The 18,801-nt window shown below is 41.0% G+C and overlaps 1 protein-coding gene across 1 annotated transcript; it reads right to left on the reverse strand.

Annotated features, from left to right (window-relative positions):
* Positions 1-465: 465 nt before the first annotated feature.
* Positions 466-18,205, reverse strand: taf8 (TAF8 RNA polymerase II, TATA box binding protein (TBP)-associated factor). Its single transcript, XM_068007568.1, has 10 exons — positions 18,083-18,205; positions 17,114-17,350; positions 15,032-15,129; positions 14,258-14,417; positions 12,537-12,635; positions 11,227-11,289; positions 8,024-8,148; positions 6,201-6,348; positions 2,577-2,719; positions 466-1,299 (listed from the first exon to the last, which is right to left on the reverse strand). Exons 2-10 carry the CDS (start codon positions 17,121-17,123, stop codon positions 1,159-1,161), a joined length of 987 nt encoding a protein of 328 aa, XP_067863669.1. The 5' UTR covers positions 17,124-17,350; positions 18,083-18,205; the 3' UTR covers positions 466-1,158.
* Between the last annotated feature and the right edge of the window lie 596 nt (positions 18,206-18,801).

The raw sequence follows: 18,801 nt of genomic DNA on the forward strand, positions 1-18,801 counted from the left end.
GAAAGGAGTCAAAACCTTTGGGGGAGGGGGAAAAAGAGAAGTAAATTAGAGGAAAAAACAAGTGTCTTCTGGTATGCTACTGGAGTTACTGTATGCCTTCAGATAAGCAATCGACAATAGAATCTTTATTTCTTTAACTGGAAAAAAAAGTGTTACTCAGAACAGGAGGCATGTTGAAAAGTTATCAAAACCTGCCAACAATAATTGATTGGTTGCTGTCAAATCGGGCCTTTACATCAAATGTCTTTGGATCTGGGTATTTTTAATTTCAGGTCTAAAATGAGGTAACTTCCAATATTCTAATGAAAATGGTGAGAATACATTTGTGCTGAGGCAAATCTGTGTTAAAGCCTTTGAATGGATAGTTGCACTAGTGATTCTGAATATGCATTGTGCATAGAGGCTTTTACTGCACATCAAATGTTGCAGACCAGTTCAATGCATTTTTGTAGTTCAACACCAAGATTTCTTTTTAAACCAGAAGAAATATTTATTTACATTAAACTGTACAACGGCTACACTACATACATTTGTTGGGCAACAGTCATACTTAAAAGCTCCTGTAACCAGCTGCAAAGGCAAGCAGTGTGGAAAATACTATCAAACAGTCAAAGCTGTAAAACAAATGAATTGCACACAAAGTGGTTATAAAAACCTTTTCTCTATTTGGATCCACAATAATCTGCAGTGAACAGGAGAAAGGACAACAATACATAACTGTCACTGCAAGAGGTGATGTTGAACAAGTATTGTTATTTTTACCACACTGGTATATGTGTGTTATACTCTATGCTACATGTGATCTTCTCGCAAAGACAAAGATCATAAGACATCCATGAGCTGTTCTGCAATGTATTTCAAGCAGTTTTTAAAACTTACAACAAAAGTATGTTTGCTCCATCAAAAAGGAGGTGCAGAAGGTTCTGGCTTTATATATTGGTTATCCGGACTTTACACTGGGTTACCAAATGGACACTGCCTCTTTTAAGATATTTTCCAGGACCAACACCCTTTCACTCCATTCGGCCTACAATACCTTTTTCACAATTTGTATAGATGAAGACAGTTCTCAAATGAAACAACTTTTTCAGTTCAAATGGTTGTATCATTACATTGCATGGTATTTTACTGAAATCATCCTTGTATTTTCTCCAGTGCTCATTTCTTCCTACGGACCTTGGGCTTTTTGACTGGTCGCAGATATGGATTGTCAATCATCTGCTCTTCACTATTCTTACTGTTAGATAATCCCGAGTTCTGTTGCAACATGGAATTTTCCTTTTCAGCAGACAGTTCATCCTAGAAAATAAAGAGACATTTGCCTTGTTACACAGCATTTACAACACAGCCAGCTTTGCAAAAAAAAACTGTCTCAGAACTTAGCATTTACAATAGTCAGCATTGTGAGGAATACTTCCTCTTCCCTGCCCCTTTCAAAAGAAATTTAGATAGAGGTAGTTTTGGACATCATTTGATGGGACATGGTCACTACTGACAAAACCTGAATAAAACCATCCCATAAAATTAAAAGGCAATAAAGCTACCAGAAAGATTACAAGGCAATATAGTCTAATTTCAGGATCAGAGAACTATTACACAAACACACAGCGCAACATCATCTGAGCCCTTCAATTAGATTATTTTGCAATTACTCACAGCTATTCACTATCAAATAGTAACAAAAGACTGTTTATAAACAAAAATGTTATCAATATTTAACATCTACTAGTGTAAGGTTGTTCAAAGAGGCAATACTTTGAAGTATTGCTTCAACCTGTGCTATCAAGGGACAGGCCAAATGTGTCACTTTCACCCAATGATAGTGGCAGTACTGGAGCCTGAAAGCAGGTTATCCACCTATCCCCTTGACCAGCAAATGGTTGTCAACAGGGAAGGGAACTCAACAAGTTGGGTGGGGGTGGAAAAGAGGGGGAGTGGGAAGAGAGGGGGGCTGACTTATACAAACAAGGGACATTGAGTCTAATCCTGGGTCTGTGCTGAGTTAGCTGATCATAGCAATTACTGAAGCTAAAACTGGTCTCTGCGCTTCAGGTAAGGAAAGGAATACTCAGCCAGGGTTGTGATTATGCCATACTCATCTCAAAAACCAATGGTACCTGTCTCGGATTATTTTCTATTTTGATGAATATTATTGTTTAATGGCTACCTCCTCTTCACAATTTCAGTATGCACTGGTTTGAAATTCAACCGTAACTTCAGATATTTACATTTTTTAAGTAATTCAAATATGAACTCAAGTGATTCGGTGCAATACCACACCCCGCGAGAAGCCCATGAATCACTGTACTTATTTTGAAAAGCAAATTGTGCTACACAAGTACTGCAATTTGGATAAAAATGTACCAGAGGCAGCAAAAATACCCATTTCTGAGCAGATCTAAGGGATAACCTATTACTGCCCCAACATGGAGGAACAGTGGAAGACAGACAGTCATGAATTCCTTTTCATAAAAAGGTAAACTTGAGGCTCCACCATCAGTATGCTTACTGTATAATGTCATTTGCAAACATTGTAGATGACAAAATATTGCAATGAAAGTGTATTGGAAACATACGGTATTCATATTTAGTGCAACATTCTCTGTATCAGTCTGATCATCCTGTTCTGAGGAATCTGTCTCCTCCATCTGCTGCAGTTCCAGCTCGGATGGTAGCAAGGCATTTAGATAAGGAATTGTCGAGGTTCGTGCAGCAATCACTTTAAAAGAATAAAACAAACATTCTAATAAAAAGATAGAATTTCTGGGTTAGCAGAGAGGTTGTGCACCTCTCTAATGATTGAGCCCATTGGACAATCACATTTCTTAAATCATTAAAATATCAGTACAGTTGCTAGATTCTACACAATCCATGATTGCAAACTGGACAAGTTATATATCAACACAACAGACATTTGAAAAACTGCCGAAACAGTAACATTTGAACTTTATCATAGTTATATAATCACGGTCAGAGCTTTCTACTTCTTGAACTACTGTTGTGATCGCAATAAAACCACACATCTGAAAGCGACTGAATCAGCAAAACATCTCTTTACAACTGCCGACAGTGAGTACAACAAAATATTATTGATTCTGTCTTGCGTATTAAGTCACGCATCAAAACAATCCTACTAGGTCCACAACTTACTTATAATATTATTTGGAGTTGGAGTGTATATATATATATATATATATAAAAAAAATAAGCGTTTCTGGGAAGCTGGCATTTATTGCCCATCCCTAGTTGCCCTGATACGATGGTGGTGTGCCGCCTTGTTGGACCACTGCACACCATGTTTGTAGTGGTTTGATACAACTGAGTGGCTTGCTAGGCCAGTTATGAGTGGTGTGGGACTGGAGTCGCATACAGGCCAGACCAGGTAAGGACATATTTCCTTCCCTGAAGGGCATTAGTGAACCAGCTTCATGGTCACTTTTACTGATACCAGCTTTTTTTTTATTTCCAGGTTTTGTAAACTGAATTCAAATTCTCAAATTGCCATGGTGGGATTTGAACTCACATTCCTCTGGATTATAAATCCAGGCCTCTGTATTACTAGTTCCAGCATCATAACTTTTACACCACTGTTCCCATTAAGCTGATTTCCAGGGGAGCAGAGAGTTCTGTCTAGAAACAAAAGAGAGCCAGTCCCAGGATATTGTGAGTGTGTATTAAAGCAGCTTCAGCACTCAGTAATTACCCAGCTTTGAAAAGTTAAATTCAGTTTTGCACCAGTTGTGTAAACACAACACTCAATTCAGAGTGAGCAAAATTTTCATGATGCACTGGAGGCATTTGGTTTCCTACACTCAAGTACTCCAGGATTTCAATAGTGCAAACTCCATCTATTCACTTACTGCATCCTCTTAAAAAAAAACTTCACTCAAACTCGTAGTGATCATAATTCAATTAGTTTTAGCATAGTTATGGAAAAGGACAAAGATAGAACAGGAGTTAAAGTTCTCAATTGGGGAAAGGCCAATTTTACTAAGCTAAGAAGTGATTTAGCAAAAGTGGACTGGAAACAGCTACTTGAAGGTAAATCAAGGTCAGAGCAGTGCAAGGCATTCAAGGGGTTCAGAGCAAACAAGTTCCCACAAAGATAAAGGGTGGGGCTGCCAAATCTAGAGCCCCCTGGATGTCAAGGAGCATACAGGGTAAGATAAGACAGAAAAGGAAAGCTTATGTCAGACACCGAGAACTCAATACTACAGAAAGCCTAGAGTGTAAAAAGTGCAAGGGTGAAACTAAAAAGGAAATTAGGAAAGCAAAGAGAGGGCATGAAAAAAATATTGGCAAGTAAAAATCAAGGAAAACCCAAAGATGTTTTATAAATACATGAAGAGCAAGAGGATAACTAAGGAAAGATTAGGGTCTATCAGAGACCAAAAAGGTAACCTATGTGTGGAGGAGGAGGATGTTGGTATGGTTCTTAATGAATACTTTGCGTCTGTCTTCACAAAAGAAAGGGACGATGCAGACACTGTAGTTAAGGAGGAGGAGTGTGAAATATTGGATGGGATAAACTTAGTGAGAGAGGAAGTATTAAGGGGATTAGCATCTTTGAAAGTAGATAAATCACCAGGACAGGATGAAATGTATCCCAGGCTGCGAAAAGAAGCAAGGGAGGAAATAGCAGAGGCTCAGACCATCATTTTCCAATCCTCACTGGATACAAGCGTGGTGCCGGAGGATTGGAGGACTGCTATCGTTGTACCATTGTTTAAAAAGGGAGCGAGGGATAGACCGAGTAACTACAGGCCAGTCAGTCTAACCTCACTGGTGGACAAATTGTTGGAATCAATTCTGAGGAACAGGATAAACCGTCACTTAGAAAGGCTCAGAGTAATCAAGGACAGTCACCATGGATTTGTTAAGGGGAGGTCGTGTCTGACTAACTTGATTGCATTTTTTGAGGTAACAAGGAGGGTCGATGAGGGTAGTGCATTAGATGTAGTCTACATGGATTTTAGCAAGGCTTTTGACAAGGTCCTACATGACGGGCTAGTACTTTTTTGACCAGTCTATGAGATCCAAGGGAGAGTAGCAAGTTGGATCCAAAATTGGCTCAGTGGCAGGAAACAAAGGGTAATGGTCGATGGGTGTTTTTATGACTGGAAGGCTGTTTCCAGTGGGGTTCCCCAGGGCTCAGTACTAGGTCCCTTGCTTTTTGTGGTATATATCAATGATTTAGACTTGAAGTAGGGGGCATGATTAAGAAGTTTGCAGATGATACAAAAATTGGCTGTGTGGTTGATAGTGAGGAGGAAAGCTGTAGACTGCAGGAAGATATCAATGGACTGGTCAGGTGGGCAGAAAAGTGGCAAATGGAATTCAATCTGGAGAAGTGTGAGGTAATGCATTTGGGGAGAGCAAACAAGGCAAGGGAGTACACAATAAATGGGAGGATACTGAAAGGTGCAGAAGAAGTAAGGGACCTTGGAGTGCATGTCCACAGATCCCTGAAGGTATCAGGACAGGTAGATAAGGTGGTTAAGAAGGCATATGGAATACTTTCCTTTATTAGCCAAGGCATAGAGTACAAGAGCAGGGAGGTTATGCTGGAACTGTATAAAACACTGGTCACGCCACAGCTTGAGTACTGTGTACAGTTCTGGTCACCACATTACAGGAAGGATGTAATTGCACTAGGGAGGGTACAGAGGAGATTTACGAGGATGTTGCAGGACTGGAGAATTTTAACTATGAGGAAAGATTGGATAGGCTGCGGTTGTTCTCTTTGGAACAGAGGAGGCTGAGGGATGATTTAATTGAAGTGTACAAAATTATGAGGGGCCTAGATAGAGTGGATAGGAAGTACCTATTTCCCTTAGAGAGGTCAATAACCAGGGGGCATAGATTTAGAGTGATTAATAGAAGGATTAGAGGGGAGCTGAGGAAAAATGTTTTCACCCAGAGGGTATTGGGGGTCTGGAACTCACTGCCAGAAAGGGTGGTAGAAGCAGAAACCCTCAACTCATTTAAGTACCACCTGGATGTGCACCTGAAGTGCCATGACCTACAAGGCTACGGACCAAGTGCTGGAATGTGGCATTAGGCTGGGTGGCTCATTTTTGGCCGGCGCGGATACGATGGGCCGAATGGCCTCCTTTTGTGGTGTAAATTTTCCACGATTCTATGAACTTACTCTCTTCCGCCTAACTATTTTTATACTGAAGTAAAAATGACATGCTTACATGGGAATGTTGAGACGTCATCTTTAAACAGACTCTCTGTCTCTCCTGTCTTGGCCATAAATCTGGTCAGAGCTCGCTCCACATCTCTTCTCTGGGATGCAGCTTTCTCCCTCAGCACTTGGTAATCAGAAACTGGCTCTCTGATAGTCTAACATAGGGAAAACTATAATTGAATATCCACATGACATGTGAAGCAAATGCAGTTCTTCTGAGCTAAAGTCAGTTTGTATCACAAGCAAATAATCTGTCTTAGCACACTGTCAAAAGTTAAGAACAATCTCCTTGTCTCATCATCTTCTCCCCGTCAAAGCCCTCATCAATAACACATTTTAGAGTTTGATTTACATGCCTGGGATTCTTATATTTCACTCCTCTATTTCTCCCTCTGCCTGCAGTCAAATACCTGAATAATTTGCCAATGTTGAAAATCACACTTCCTTAAAACAAACCTAAGTAAACGTTTGACTAAATCACAAATAAGTTTGTTCTAATGGTATTAACCCGCAATTTTATAATCTCGATTTCTCGAAGGAAATGAAATGGGGGTTACGCTGAATTGTTAACCCAACTAATCTAAAGCAGCATCTTAACTATGTTCTGATGAAAGGTCATTGCCCTGAAACATTGGGCTAGATTTTGCTGTCAAAATAACAGTGAGGCTAATGGTGCTCACCGTTATTTACGCACAAATGGTACAGTAACTTCAGGCGAGGGGCAGATATGCGGTTAAACATGAATATCCAAAAGCTGATGTCCAGAGTTGTACTGCTCCACTGTTAGCTTCACGAAAATGGTAACTCGCTGTCTGCCTCACCATTGAAATGCATTGAATGGTGTGAAGTTGCTGTATTTGCGTGGTAGATACGAACGAAACTCGCCCACAGAAAGGTAAGTCTTGTCATTTCAAGTATAAGTAACCTTTTAACGACATAAGTTAATTACCGCCAATCAACTTCTCTGGTACTGATTACAAATGTGGAGTCTCATTCCTTCAGATTAATTGTTGTTGGAGATTTTTTAAAGTGTCAAATTTAAAAATAAAACTTTTAAAAAAAAACTTTTCCTTAGTCTTTTTTTCCCTCTCCCTCTTAATCCAATCTTTTTATTTCTCTTTCTGTACCTTACTTGACATTGAATTCGCCCACTCTAATTCACACTTCCTTCTCAGTCCTTGCAGTGTTAATTTCACAATCCTTCAATCTGACTGGTTAAGGAGATACAGTTACTTGCCCTGTTCACTCAAGTCCCAGGTGCCCTGTTTCCCTCGTTGCAATGTTATCAGCTCGCACTTTCAGCGACTTGCCACGCAAAAAATGTAATAACCTAAACGTGTAAAGGCAAGTCTAACTAACGGTAGACACCGTTAGATGCCCTGCTACAGCAACATCTGGCCCATTAACTCTGTTTCTCTCTCCACCGATACTGCCCAACCTGCTGTTTTCCACCATTTTTGTTTTTTATTTCAGATTTCAACATCCATAGTATTTTGCTTTTGTTTTACCATCTTAACTAAATCAGTTCTCATTACATCAAATTAATTACTTTTTATTTCAGTCACTATGGGATTCAAGAGATTTAAACTGCACCTTTTTCAAATCCTTTTTCTATTGCACTCAATGCCTCCTCTCCAAACCAGTACCACTTCTGCCTGGTATTAACACAATAGCACTCATACATCTTTTACATTTCAGAGGTCACCCCACAACTTTAAAACAGAGATCAAATTAATTCACAAATTTGTGGTTTGCTGCATCACGTATTAAATTATATTAGAAGTGTGAAACAGAACACAATAATACAAAATATATAGTTTTTACACTTACTGGTGTCTTTATATAGGTGTGAGGATCAGGGAACTCCGGAAAATGGCCTGGGATATATGAGGGGTGTGTTCTTTTCTGTCCAGTAGAAAGTGCTCTGGGGGTTGCTGGGGTATTTGTAACAGGAGCTTAAAGGAAAAATAAAACTTGCCGTTAGAAATTGATTACCGCCTCAGCAGCAGCCGGACCATTACAATTGGCCTTAGTGCTCCTGAATTCTTCGTCCTCTTCTCTTTCTCACCCCATTTCAAAAGTACGTCTGGTATTAACAAGTTCTTGGACTTAGGAGTGACAATACAAACCAAAAAAAAAACCAGGATTCCTATAGCATACTGCTAACCAGTGATAACTGCTGAAAAGTGTGCATGCATGGACATCGGGTAAGAAGTCAATCAAGATCACAGAACGGTTACAGCACGGCCCATTGAGTCCGTGCCAGCTCTATGCAAAAGCAATCCAGCTTGTCCCACTCCCCCGCCCTATTCCCCGTAGCCCTGCAAATTCATTTCTTTCAAGTACTTATCCAGTTCCCTTTTGAAAGCCACGATTGAATCTGCCTCAACCACCCACTCTGGCAGTGCATTCCAGATCCTAACCACTCACTGTGTAAAAATGTTTTTCCACATGTCGCCTTTGGATCTTTAGCCAATCACCTTAAATCTATGTCCTCTGGTTCTTGACCCTTCCGCTAATGGGAACAGTTTCTCTCTATCTATTCTGTCTAGAACCTTCATGATTTTAAATACCTCTATCAAATTTCCTCTCAATCTTCTCTGTTCCAAGAAGAGCAACCCCAGCTTCTCCCGTCTATCCACATAACTAAAGTCCCTCATCCCTGGAATCATTCAAGTAAATCTTTTCTGCACCCTCTCTAAGGCCTTCACATCCTTCCTAAAGATAACTATGAAGTCCTCATACAGTTGAATAGCCCACTAATAATCACCAAGGCTCATATATGAAGAATGGCCACCTAACTGAGCTATCAGAGGCGTGCTACCAGATGTGATGATGTAACCAACCTTTAGGAAAAGAGGGGAAAACATTTGGGAGGCGGGCATAAAGCTGTGGAAGAGGATCATGTTCAATGGCTACTCTTGAGGTTCCCAGCAGCTTAACATTTAATGCAAATAGACCAGTTCTTCCAAGGAGAAAATCAACGGGCAACAATGAAGCTTGGTATGTTTTTCTTTTCTGTGTTTTACTGAAGAGCTCCCGTTTGCTTTCAAGCCACTGACAAGTATCAGCTTATGAAAAAAAACATCTGGTATGGTTTCACAAAGTGAATTGAAGCTTCCAAAACATGCGAAAAAAATAATGAACTGCATCACTCGCTGGGGAAATGCTCTGCAACAAGAGCTAGTATAACGCATACACTAACTAAACATCAGTCCACCAACAGCTACAGAGCTGTTTGTGGCTGCAATGTGTACCATCCACAAGATGCACTGCAGCAACTCACCAAGGCTTCTTCGACAGCACTTCCCAAACCCGCGGCCTCTACCACCTAGAAGGACAAGGGCAGCAGGCACATGGGAACACCACCACCACCTGCACCTTCCCCTCCAAGTCACACACCATCCTGACTTGGAAATGTATCACCATTCCTTCATCGTTGCTGGGTCAAAATCCTGGAAATCCCTTCCTAACAGCACCGTGGGAGAACCTTCACCACACGCACTGCAGCAGTTCAAGACGGTGGCTCACCACCACCTTCTCAAGGGCAAATAGGGATGGGCAATAAATGTTGGCTTTGCCAGCGACACCCACATCCCATGAATGAATAAAAAAATGACTAGGCTTCATAGCCAAAAGCTGTTTAAGGCCGCCAGAGATACATGAAGATTTGCATTTTTCACAAGTATATCCCACATTAACAATGCTAAAAAGCAGAATTAACAGAAAATAATGCAAAACTAGCTAGCCTAACACAATGTTTTCACCAGGTTTACACAACATATTGGTACCAATACACTTCAAGAATAATACACTTCGGCAAATATGCTTGTTGTACAATACTCTTAATCCCCTCAAATTGCTTCCTCCACTAGCACGAGACCTATATCCAACAGTCCTACATTGGGCGTTATATTTTGGGATGCTTTCTGCAGGTAAAACTCAAGTTTGTAAGGACAAAATCTCTAATTATACTGCTGAGTGTACCAGTTCAAGTGGATATAACACAAAAATGTAATCAAGCTGTAGAAATTTCAACTGATCATGGACTTAATGTTAGATTGGCAATCAGACATTAGTGCATCTGCCCTGAAGTCAACTGAAATGGCGAAGCAACAGAGTTTGGTGACATCAATGCACATATTGAAGCTGATCGCGCACTCGCATAAAATGCTGCAGAAGGGTGACAGGTACATGATTAGTAGGAGGGGACCAAAGATAAAACCCTGGAGAAGACCAGAGATCACCACCGTTGACAGGGTGAAAGAACCAAAAGTACGTAAGATTTCAAAAAAACTGGTAAAGGAATGGAACCATATGAAAAGTTAAGAGAATCATACAATTGATTCAAGGTGGATGGAAAAGAGAATAAAGAGTAACTGAAGAGATAAAATGAGATGGGTTAGAAGTAATAGAAAAAAAAAAATTCAAAAGAACACAAGTTCCAGCAAAACAGGCAAAAAAAGATAAAACTTTGGGAAGTATGAAATCTTGTCCATAATACGGTTCATTTTTCTTGGTGCCTGCAAATCAGCAATGTGATTCTTAATACAAGTTCATTTCTCAATTTCACTCTCAGGATTGAGTCTTTCAGGGGTGGAACCTAGTCCGGTGACTGGCCGACTCAGGTTTTTTAGCCACAAAGCAGAAATCCGTCACGAATGAGATGCCCAGGGGTTCGGTGAGAGATTATGTCAGCGAATTACCTGGGAGACAGTGAAGCCATTCATTCTGGCTGTGGACAGTTAACTTTTCATTGAATTTCTGTGGGTTTGAAATTAACAAGCCAACATCGTTTGGGCCAGAGCTCATAATGGTCGCACATTCACAAAGTGTCTCTTTCTCTCAACAGTGTCGTTCCTACACCAGGTCCTGCCCTAGTGCAAACAAGACCTTGCGCTCCACTACCCCTAACGGTATCTCTCTTCTCTGCTGCCATCCTAACTTGGTTTTTCTCTGAATAAACCAAATAAAATGGTGCAAAATCCAGACCAAAATATTCTATGGTTAACATTTGGTGCAAACATACTTACGAGCAGTAATAACCATCCTCTGTGAACGCTTGGCATATGCTTGAATATTATCCACATTAAAACCTGAAGAATAGGAGTATAAAAATCAACAAATCATTTTCCTCTACAGCAATTCTTCGTTAAATGAAACTAGTAGGCACAAAAGTGGCAACAATTCAGCATTAATTGCTAGTTTTGCTGAAACATCACAACAAGGATCAGTAGCATGGGAAGTGAAAATGTCACACAGTTGCAGTAGAGGTTCTTCACTGAACTTGGGGTTTAAGCACGTCCAGAGGGAAGAGTACAGACTTCACTCCTCATCTGGGCTAAAACTGGTTAAAGCTAACCATGGGTGGCAAAAACTAGGACTGAGATCTGGCACCAAGCACCAAAAACATTTTTAAAAATGTGTTCTTGGGATGTGGGTAACATGGGCAACATGGGCATGGCAGTATTTATTGCCTATCCCCAAGGGCATTAAGACTTAACCATGTCATATATGTCGGCCAGACCAGGTAGGGGTGGCAGGTTCCCTTCCCTGAAGGCCATTAGTAAACCAGCTGGATTTTTACAACAATTCAGTAGATTTCATGGTCATTTTCTGGTGCTAGATTTACTAAATTCAATTTCACAATTGCCATATTGGGATTTGAACTAATTTCCTCTCAGTTTCTAGTCCAGTGCCATGACCACTAGGCTACCATAAATTTTAGTTCCCGGCCCATCTATTGTCTTTGAATACATCAAGACCAGTTTCAGAATGCTTTAAGATGGATTCAATTAAAAAAGACATTGTGTAACAATAGTTTAATTGGTCATTTGTCTCATTTGCTGTTGTATGTGGGAGCTTGCTTTGCACAGATTTGTGACGTTTACCCATGCAACAAAAAACAATCCATTGGCCGGGATATCCTGAGAGACGCAATAAGGTGCAAGTCTTTCTCTCTTGTTCAGGGTTCAAATATTAACGCTGGTCCACTAAATGGAACCAGTGAACACAACGATGACAACAGAATCATGCCAGTGGAAACAGTTTCCCCCAACCTACTCTATCAAAAACATTGATGCTCAAGTAACTATGGTGGTGCAACTAATGCATGTTAACTGCACCAAGCTCCCACAGAAAGCACATTTCTCTTGCAAAGCTGGGCTTTTTTTTTTGCTTACTCCTTGCAAACTACTTTGTTCTTTTCAACTGCAGATTAGGCACTGGTCAGCTTCTGGTCGTGTTACCTTAACTTTGGGCCCTGGTGGTTTAAGAAAGTTGCACAAAGCATACAGTAAATTTAACAAAGTAGGTCATTATATGCACACAATATAGCACATACCCATTTCTGCCAAAGTAACCACAACATCGGACAAGGTTGGTTGAGTTCTTGCTGAATGTTCACAATATACTTTAGCACTTCGGCCAATTTCAGAAAGATCTAGGTGGAAAAAAAGTGTTTTTATTTAAATAAAGCGATGCTAAAGGATCAAGATACATTGTACATTTTCCTCTAATCCTCTATTATGCAATATTTAGTTAATAAAAATGTGCAGTAAACTTTACACAATAAAAATGTCTAAGAGGCAAGTACTTAAGAAAGTTGATGCTGAAACATTACAATGGAAACTTTAAGTACAGTAAATCCCCCAGTCATTGTTCAGGTATATACAAACATTCTCTTCACACCTTCTTCAAATTAGGAACACAAATATTATTTTTGCAATACATCCTCACCATGTTTTGGAATTTCTAATTTGGTGTAATGCATGTTAAAAATGCTACTTTTGAGCTAAACCTGGCTGTTGGGGTTAATTCCCAGGACAGCAGATTAGAACAAAAAGCAAAATTCTGCAGATATTGGAAATATGAAAAAAAAACAGGAACCACTGGAGACACTCAGCAAGGCAGGCAGCATCCATCGAGAAAAGGCAAGGCAAGTTGATGTTTCAGGTATAAACCCTTCCTCGGATCTCAGTTCATATGTGGATTAAGGAACCAATGTGCTTTAGACATTGAAAGGTGGTATAATATTGTAGTGATTGTTCACACATATTGCTGCCGTGACAATCCTCATTCACATGAATTTACCAGGGGGTCACTGCCAAATTAGCCTTACGGATTTTGCTCGTTGGTGATTGGAGAGGGTAGTAAGTTTGACTGAAAGCTAACACTGGAGTACAAACATAAGAACATAAGAATTAGGAGCAGGAGTAGGCCAATCGGCCCCTCGAACCTGCTCCGCCATTCAATCAGATCATGGCTGATCTGATCCTAACCTCAAATCTAAAGAACACAAGAAGTAGGAGCAGGACCCGGCCACTTAGCCCCTAGGCCCGCTCCGCCACCCACAGGGCCTTGACCGATCCGAACTCAGCTTCATGTCCAATTTCCTGCCCGCTCCCCGTAACCCCTAGGAAGGCTGACTAAAGAAAAAACCAGCAGACTGCAGGGAGAGGAGGTTCTGCCATGGGTTGAAAGCCAAAACGCAGGGGTCGGTTTCTTCGAGCCAGTGGTTGTCGAGAGCGCAAGATAATTCTGAAAAATACGAATACGACAGTCCACTAATGTGGAACAGTATGCCACGTTCTTTATTTCATATTAATACGGGAGGATGGACTGTACAGATTGAATTAAGCAAGTACAGTCATAACATAACATAAAAATGCTGCACTTGTTGTAATGAAATGCAAAAACGAGCTTTGAAAGCTCACCAATACATTGTGCCATGCAGGAAACAATGAGTTTTCTGTCACAATTCTCACAAATCAAGCTGGCAAGAAAGCTCACACTCATCTTATGAAGAGGTTGAAAGTGCAAACATTCATCCCAAACCTTGTGGGCTCACACGTTGTTAATATACCAACACGCTTTGACACCAAGCCACCAGCAACAACCATATGGAGTCTCTTGCATGGAGCCCATCAGCTGGGAAAAGAATTAAATGTTCTGCATTTTAAAACAAACCCTGACAGCGACCCTGGACTGTAACTTCACCTTTGTGCTGATGAAACTATACAAACATTGAACAATACTGAACGAAGCAAACTATTTCCTACTCACAGCTCTGCAGCATTTCAGTCAGTGTTTCAACGGCAGCCTTTTCTGCTGCTTCAAAACCTGCTTCAGTTAGTAGCGAGCTGACCACCACCTGTAGTGTGCGCCTTCGCGCCAGATAATAGTTATCTGAAGGGGACGTTGATGCTTTGGAACTCGACGATTTCTGCTGAATAAAATCCAGAACTGAGCATAGAATAAATAGGCAAATTCCTAATTCAGAACCTAATTTCCAAGTCTGAAATGGGGTTCATTGTTAAGTGGATAAATGTGATATACAAGAGGATGCAAAAATCTCAAAATTTAAAAAGGGCACTATGTGCCAAAATATTTAGTTGTAAATAACTTAATAAATTCAATACAAGACAAATAAATGCAATATTAAAATGTATTAACATTTTAATATGTAAACAAATCACACACCTCAATACATTTCTAAAATACATTACATTTATATTTCCGTGATTGTGAAGTTCTACAAAGAGTGAATTAATGTCAAACTGAATACACAATTTACAGTTGAAAATGCAAATAATAAATTGGGATTGGTTTATTCTCCCCACTTTATTTCCTCCCCAGGTCATGCTCCATTCCTTCTTTGCGAGGTCAGATGATGCTAGGCACACCTTTGCTAAAGCAGCTTCAACCAACCACTAGGTGGAACCCAAGTGTGAATAACATTTGCTTTGCAATTTGAACTTCAACAATGGTTAAAAGATATATTGTTTTTAGCTCACATACTGCCATAGATTCAAAGAAATTTCTTATCTACCACATTACCTGGCTAACATTCTCCACTGAGACTCTGCACGTTGCATCAGTTGGTGTATATGCATCGGAGGCAGAAGCCGTAGTCATTTTGGCAATTAAATGGTTGTCTGAAATAAAAGGCAAGTTTATGTAAACATTCAACAACTTAAGCTGACATTTCAGTCACCATTTGAGCTTTAACTTTGTAACTTATTTTATATATGCAAGTAGACTGACTTAGGCTGCTACTATCATGTTTGTGTATGGTAGGTGCTAGGGCCAAAAGAGCACATGACCATTATCTATTGGCGAAGCTTGTAACCTGGGGTTTTTCTTCTCATTGTGGCCAGTGGCGGCATAATCAAGGGGAGTAAAAGAAACAATCGTGAACAGGGGTTAAGGGATTAAAAAACAAAGTGGAGTCCTCACAGGATCATTCACACCCATCCAAATTGAAACACCGGCAGGGAGCTGAGAACAGGTTTCACCGTCTCCAAACGCTTAAATGGAAGAAAAAAAACCACAGGGCTATATATCCTCAAAAGAAAATATACAGTACAACTGAAAAAGGGTTAATTCGACAGTAAAATTCCAGAAAACAGAAAGAAAGCAAAAAAAATGTCATGAAAGAAAATTAATCTTTACACAGTCACTAAAATACAAAATGGACTTCCTCCAGCTGGTGACAAAGTCCCTTTCCCCCATCTCCAGTTTTCTATTACAATTTAATATTGCAAAAGTAGTCCCTTTCCATTATAATTGCATTCAAGAAGCACTTGACATCACCATCAGCTGCTGAATGCAGAAAGCTCACCACTACCAGCACACAATTATTTAGAATTGACCAGTTATTATACTAATGTATCTGAGTTGCCACATAATCCTAAGTGCTGTCAAATGAACACCCCGTCTGGCTTCCTGCACCACTTCCGCCTTGTCACACACCCCGGCACTCTGCTGCCCCCTGCGCTGGCTGAGGAGCTGGCAGGAACTGCAGCCCAGTCCTCCAAACTCACCAACAAGGCTTTCCGCAGAATTTCCGCCAAAGTTATGGCTTCGGAACATGAGGGGAACCGCTGGTCTCACAACAATGCTTATTGTTGTCTCTTAGCCCCCCTTTTATTCGATGATTTTAAACAATTACTAACTGTCCATGAGCAATGCGACAGGAGTTCAAAAAAAATGTGTCATCTCTTTTCTTATAACTGTATCTCTGTCCATTTCCCATTCTGATTCTCTTTTGAATTCTTCGCTCAGTGGTAGCACACTCGCTTCTGAGCCAGATTGTTGTTTAAGCCCCACTCCAGGATGTCAGTGCACAATCAAGGATGACACTTCAGGACAGCAAAGGAGTGCTGAATCACCAGAGGTGCCATCTTTCCAGTGTAAGGAATCTTACAACACCAGGTTATAACCCAACAGTTGGACTATAACCTGATGTTGTAAGATTCCTTACATTTGTCCACCCCAGTCCATCACCAGCATCTCCACATCATCTTTCCAGTGAGACATTAAACTGAGAACTCAAGAGTCCATGGCACCATTGAAAAAAGCACAGAATTATCCCAGTGACTAACCAACACGGCCAAACAGATTAACTGGTCATTCATCATTCTTCCGCCCCCCCCCACCACCACGTCTAAGAGGCTGTCAAGGTCATTGTATTGGAGGGGAACTGGCACCCATGGAACTCTATCCCAGCCAAGAATAAATGTTTTCAGGATAACACTAAATTACCTAAAGTAACTGCAGGGCCACTGATCCAGTACAGAAATACATTAGTCATTTTCAAACAGCCAAATGTTATGCAGTAAATTGATAGAGTAAAATTATAATTTAAAAATGACCAAATCAGTGTTGAAATATTGGAAATACCCAAACAGCTTCATGGAAGTCCACTGCATCGGGGCTCCCAGCTACCTGCTCAAACATATCCAGTGGATCAGTCTCTGTCAAGGGTGCAAGTGACCTGAGCAGTGAATCTGCATCCATCCTGGATCCGATTTTGAGGTCCACACATTAAGTACAGTGAAGTTTACTATCAGCTGGAAGTCAAGTGCATCAGGTAAACCCTCCAAGCAGATTATTTTCTTTTGAAGTACTCCCACTCACCCATGATCATTCTCTTATATATGCTGATGCGGTATTCACTTTCCAAATGTCCAATTCATTGGCTGACACAGTGGTGTCAATAGACACTCCGGTAAAATACTTGTTCGGCTGTAAGTCCTGCAGGCCGTAGGTCCCGCCCCACTTCCAACTCATTGGCTGACACAGTGCTGTCAATAGACACTCCGATGCAGCTCCAATGTAGGTGATGTCGTTTTAAGCTTTAATTAGAGTGAGAAGCTGCACAAAGAAAATAATTTGTAATGCTGGTGAAATTTAACACATGACAATCACATTATTAATTGTGTTATTTCGCCCTCCCAATACATTGTACTGGGCAATCTGCCAAACACTAACACCTTTTTAAAATAACCAACACAGGAAAACAATAAGGTTACTGCTAACCATAGGAGTCAAACACACAACCCAGAAGAAAAACTGAAGTCAATCATCACGACTTCACTTTTTACACACGCATATAGAATTATGCAGCACAGAAGGAGGCCATTCGGCCGATCGTGCCTGTGCTAGATACACCACGAGGAGATTGATAGGATTTAAAGCCATAACATACAAACTTGCGGTTTGCATCATTTCAACCCCCTCGATTTATACATTTCTGGCAGGAATTTTCCTAAAGCGTATCTTACAAAAATCGCTGAAACGTTTAGCTTGTAAATAATTTTTGTTTGGAAGGATTTTTTTTCTAAAAAAAAAATGTTTGCGACATTCAAGAAGAAAACGTAGCCAAAATCTAGGAGTAAAAATTTAAGAGGAAAAATAAATAAATACTTTTGTTAAGCTGTGTGTAACTTTAACGCTGTGACTTGCACCACTGGTCAGACTGGCCTCACAGGATAACTGAAGCCTGCGGACTCGAGGGGCTCCTCACCCTGGGCAGATGTGGAGTAAATTAAAAAAAAACCATTAAAACCCCTTCACCGTTCAACCGCCAGCGGGATTCACACTTACACTTATTTCGGGATCGGCTGGCGGTCGGAGCCGATTCCAGGACCACGGTAACTGGCAAAATCTTGGGAAGCAAAATAAATAAATCAGCACCCCGTCCGGCTCCCGGCACCGCTTCCGCTTTGTCACACGCCCACCCCCCCCCTCCCGGCACGCTGCTGCCCCCTGCGCTGGCTGAGGAGCTGGCAGGAACTGCAGCCCAGCCCTCCAAACTCACCAACAAGACTTTCCGCAGAATTTCCGTCAAAGTTACGGCTTGGGAGGAACTGCTGGTGTCTCTCTCTCTCCCGCCAAGGCTTCTTCGACAGCACCTCCCAAACCCGCGACCTCTACCACCCAGAAGGACGAGGGCAGCAGGCGCACGGGAACAACACCACCTGCACGTCCCCCTCCAAGTCACGCACCATCCCGACTTGGAAATATATCGCCGTTCCTTCATCGTCGCTGGGTCAAAATCCTGGAACTCCCTTCCTAACAGCACTGTGGGAGAACCTTCACCACACGGACATGTGTGGTTCAAGAAGGCGGCTCACCACCACCTTCTCAAGGGCAATTAGGGATGGGCAATAAATGCCGGCCTTGCCAGCGACACCCACATCTCATGAACGAATAAAACAAAAACAAACACACAGATACACATCACTACTGCTTAGGATATTTTTGAGCAGAAAAAAAAAATTGTAATACTCTTGAACTATATACAGTGAACACTGCTTTATTTT

This window comes from Heptranchias perlo, chromosome 27 (genome assembly GCF_035084215.1).
Source record: "Heptranchias perlo isolate sHepPer1 chromosome 27, sHepPer1.hap1, whole genome shotgun sequence".
NCBI classification, from domain to species: domain Eukaryota; kingdom Metazoa; phylum Chordata; class Chondrichthyes; order Hexanchiformes; family Hexanchidae; genus Heptranchias; species Heptranchias perlo.

Coding starts and splice junctions, on each gene's coding strand:
- taf8 (XM_068007568.1), bottom strand. Junction 14,418..15,031: donor CAGTGGAGAATGTTAGCCAG/GTAATGTGGTAG, acceptor TTTATTCAGCAG/AAATCGTCGAGTTCCAAAGC. Junction 2,720..6,200: donor TGACGTCTCAACATTCCCAT/GTAAGCATGTCA, acceptor ATTCTTTTAAAG/TGATTGCTGCACGAACCTCG.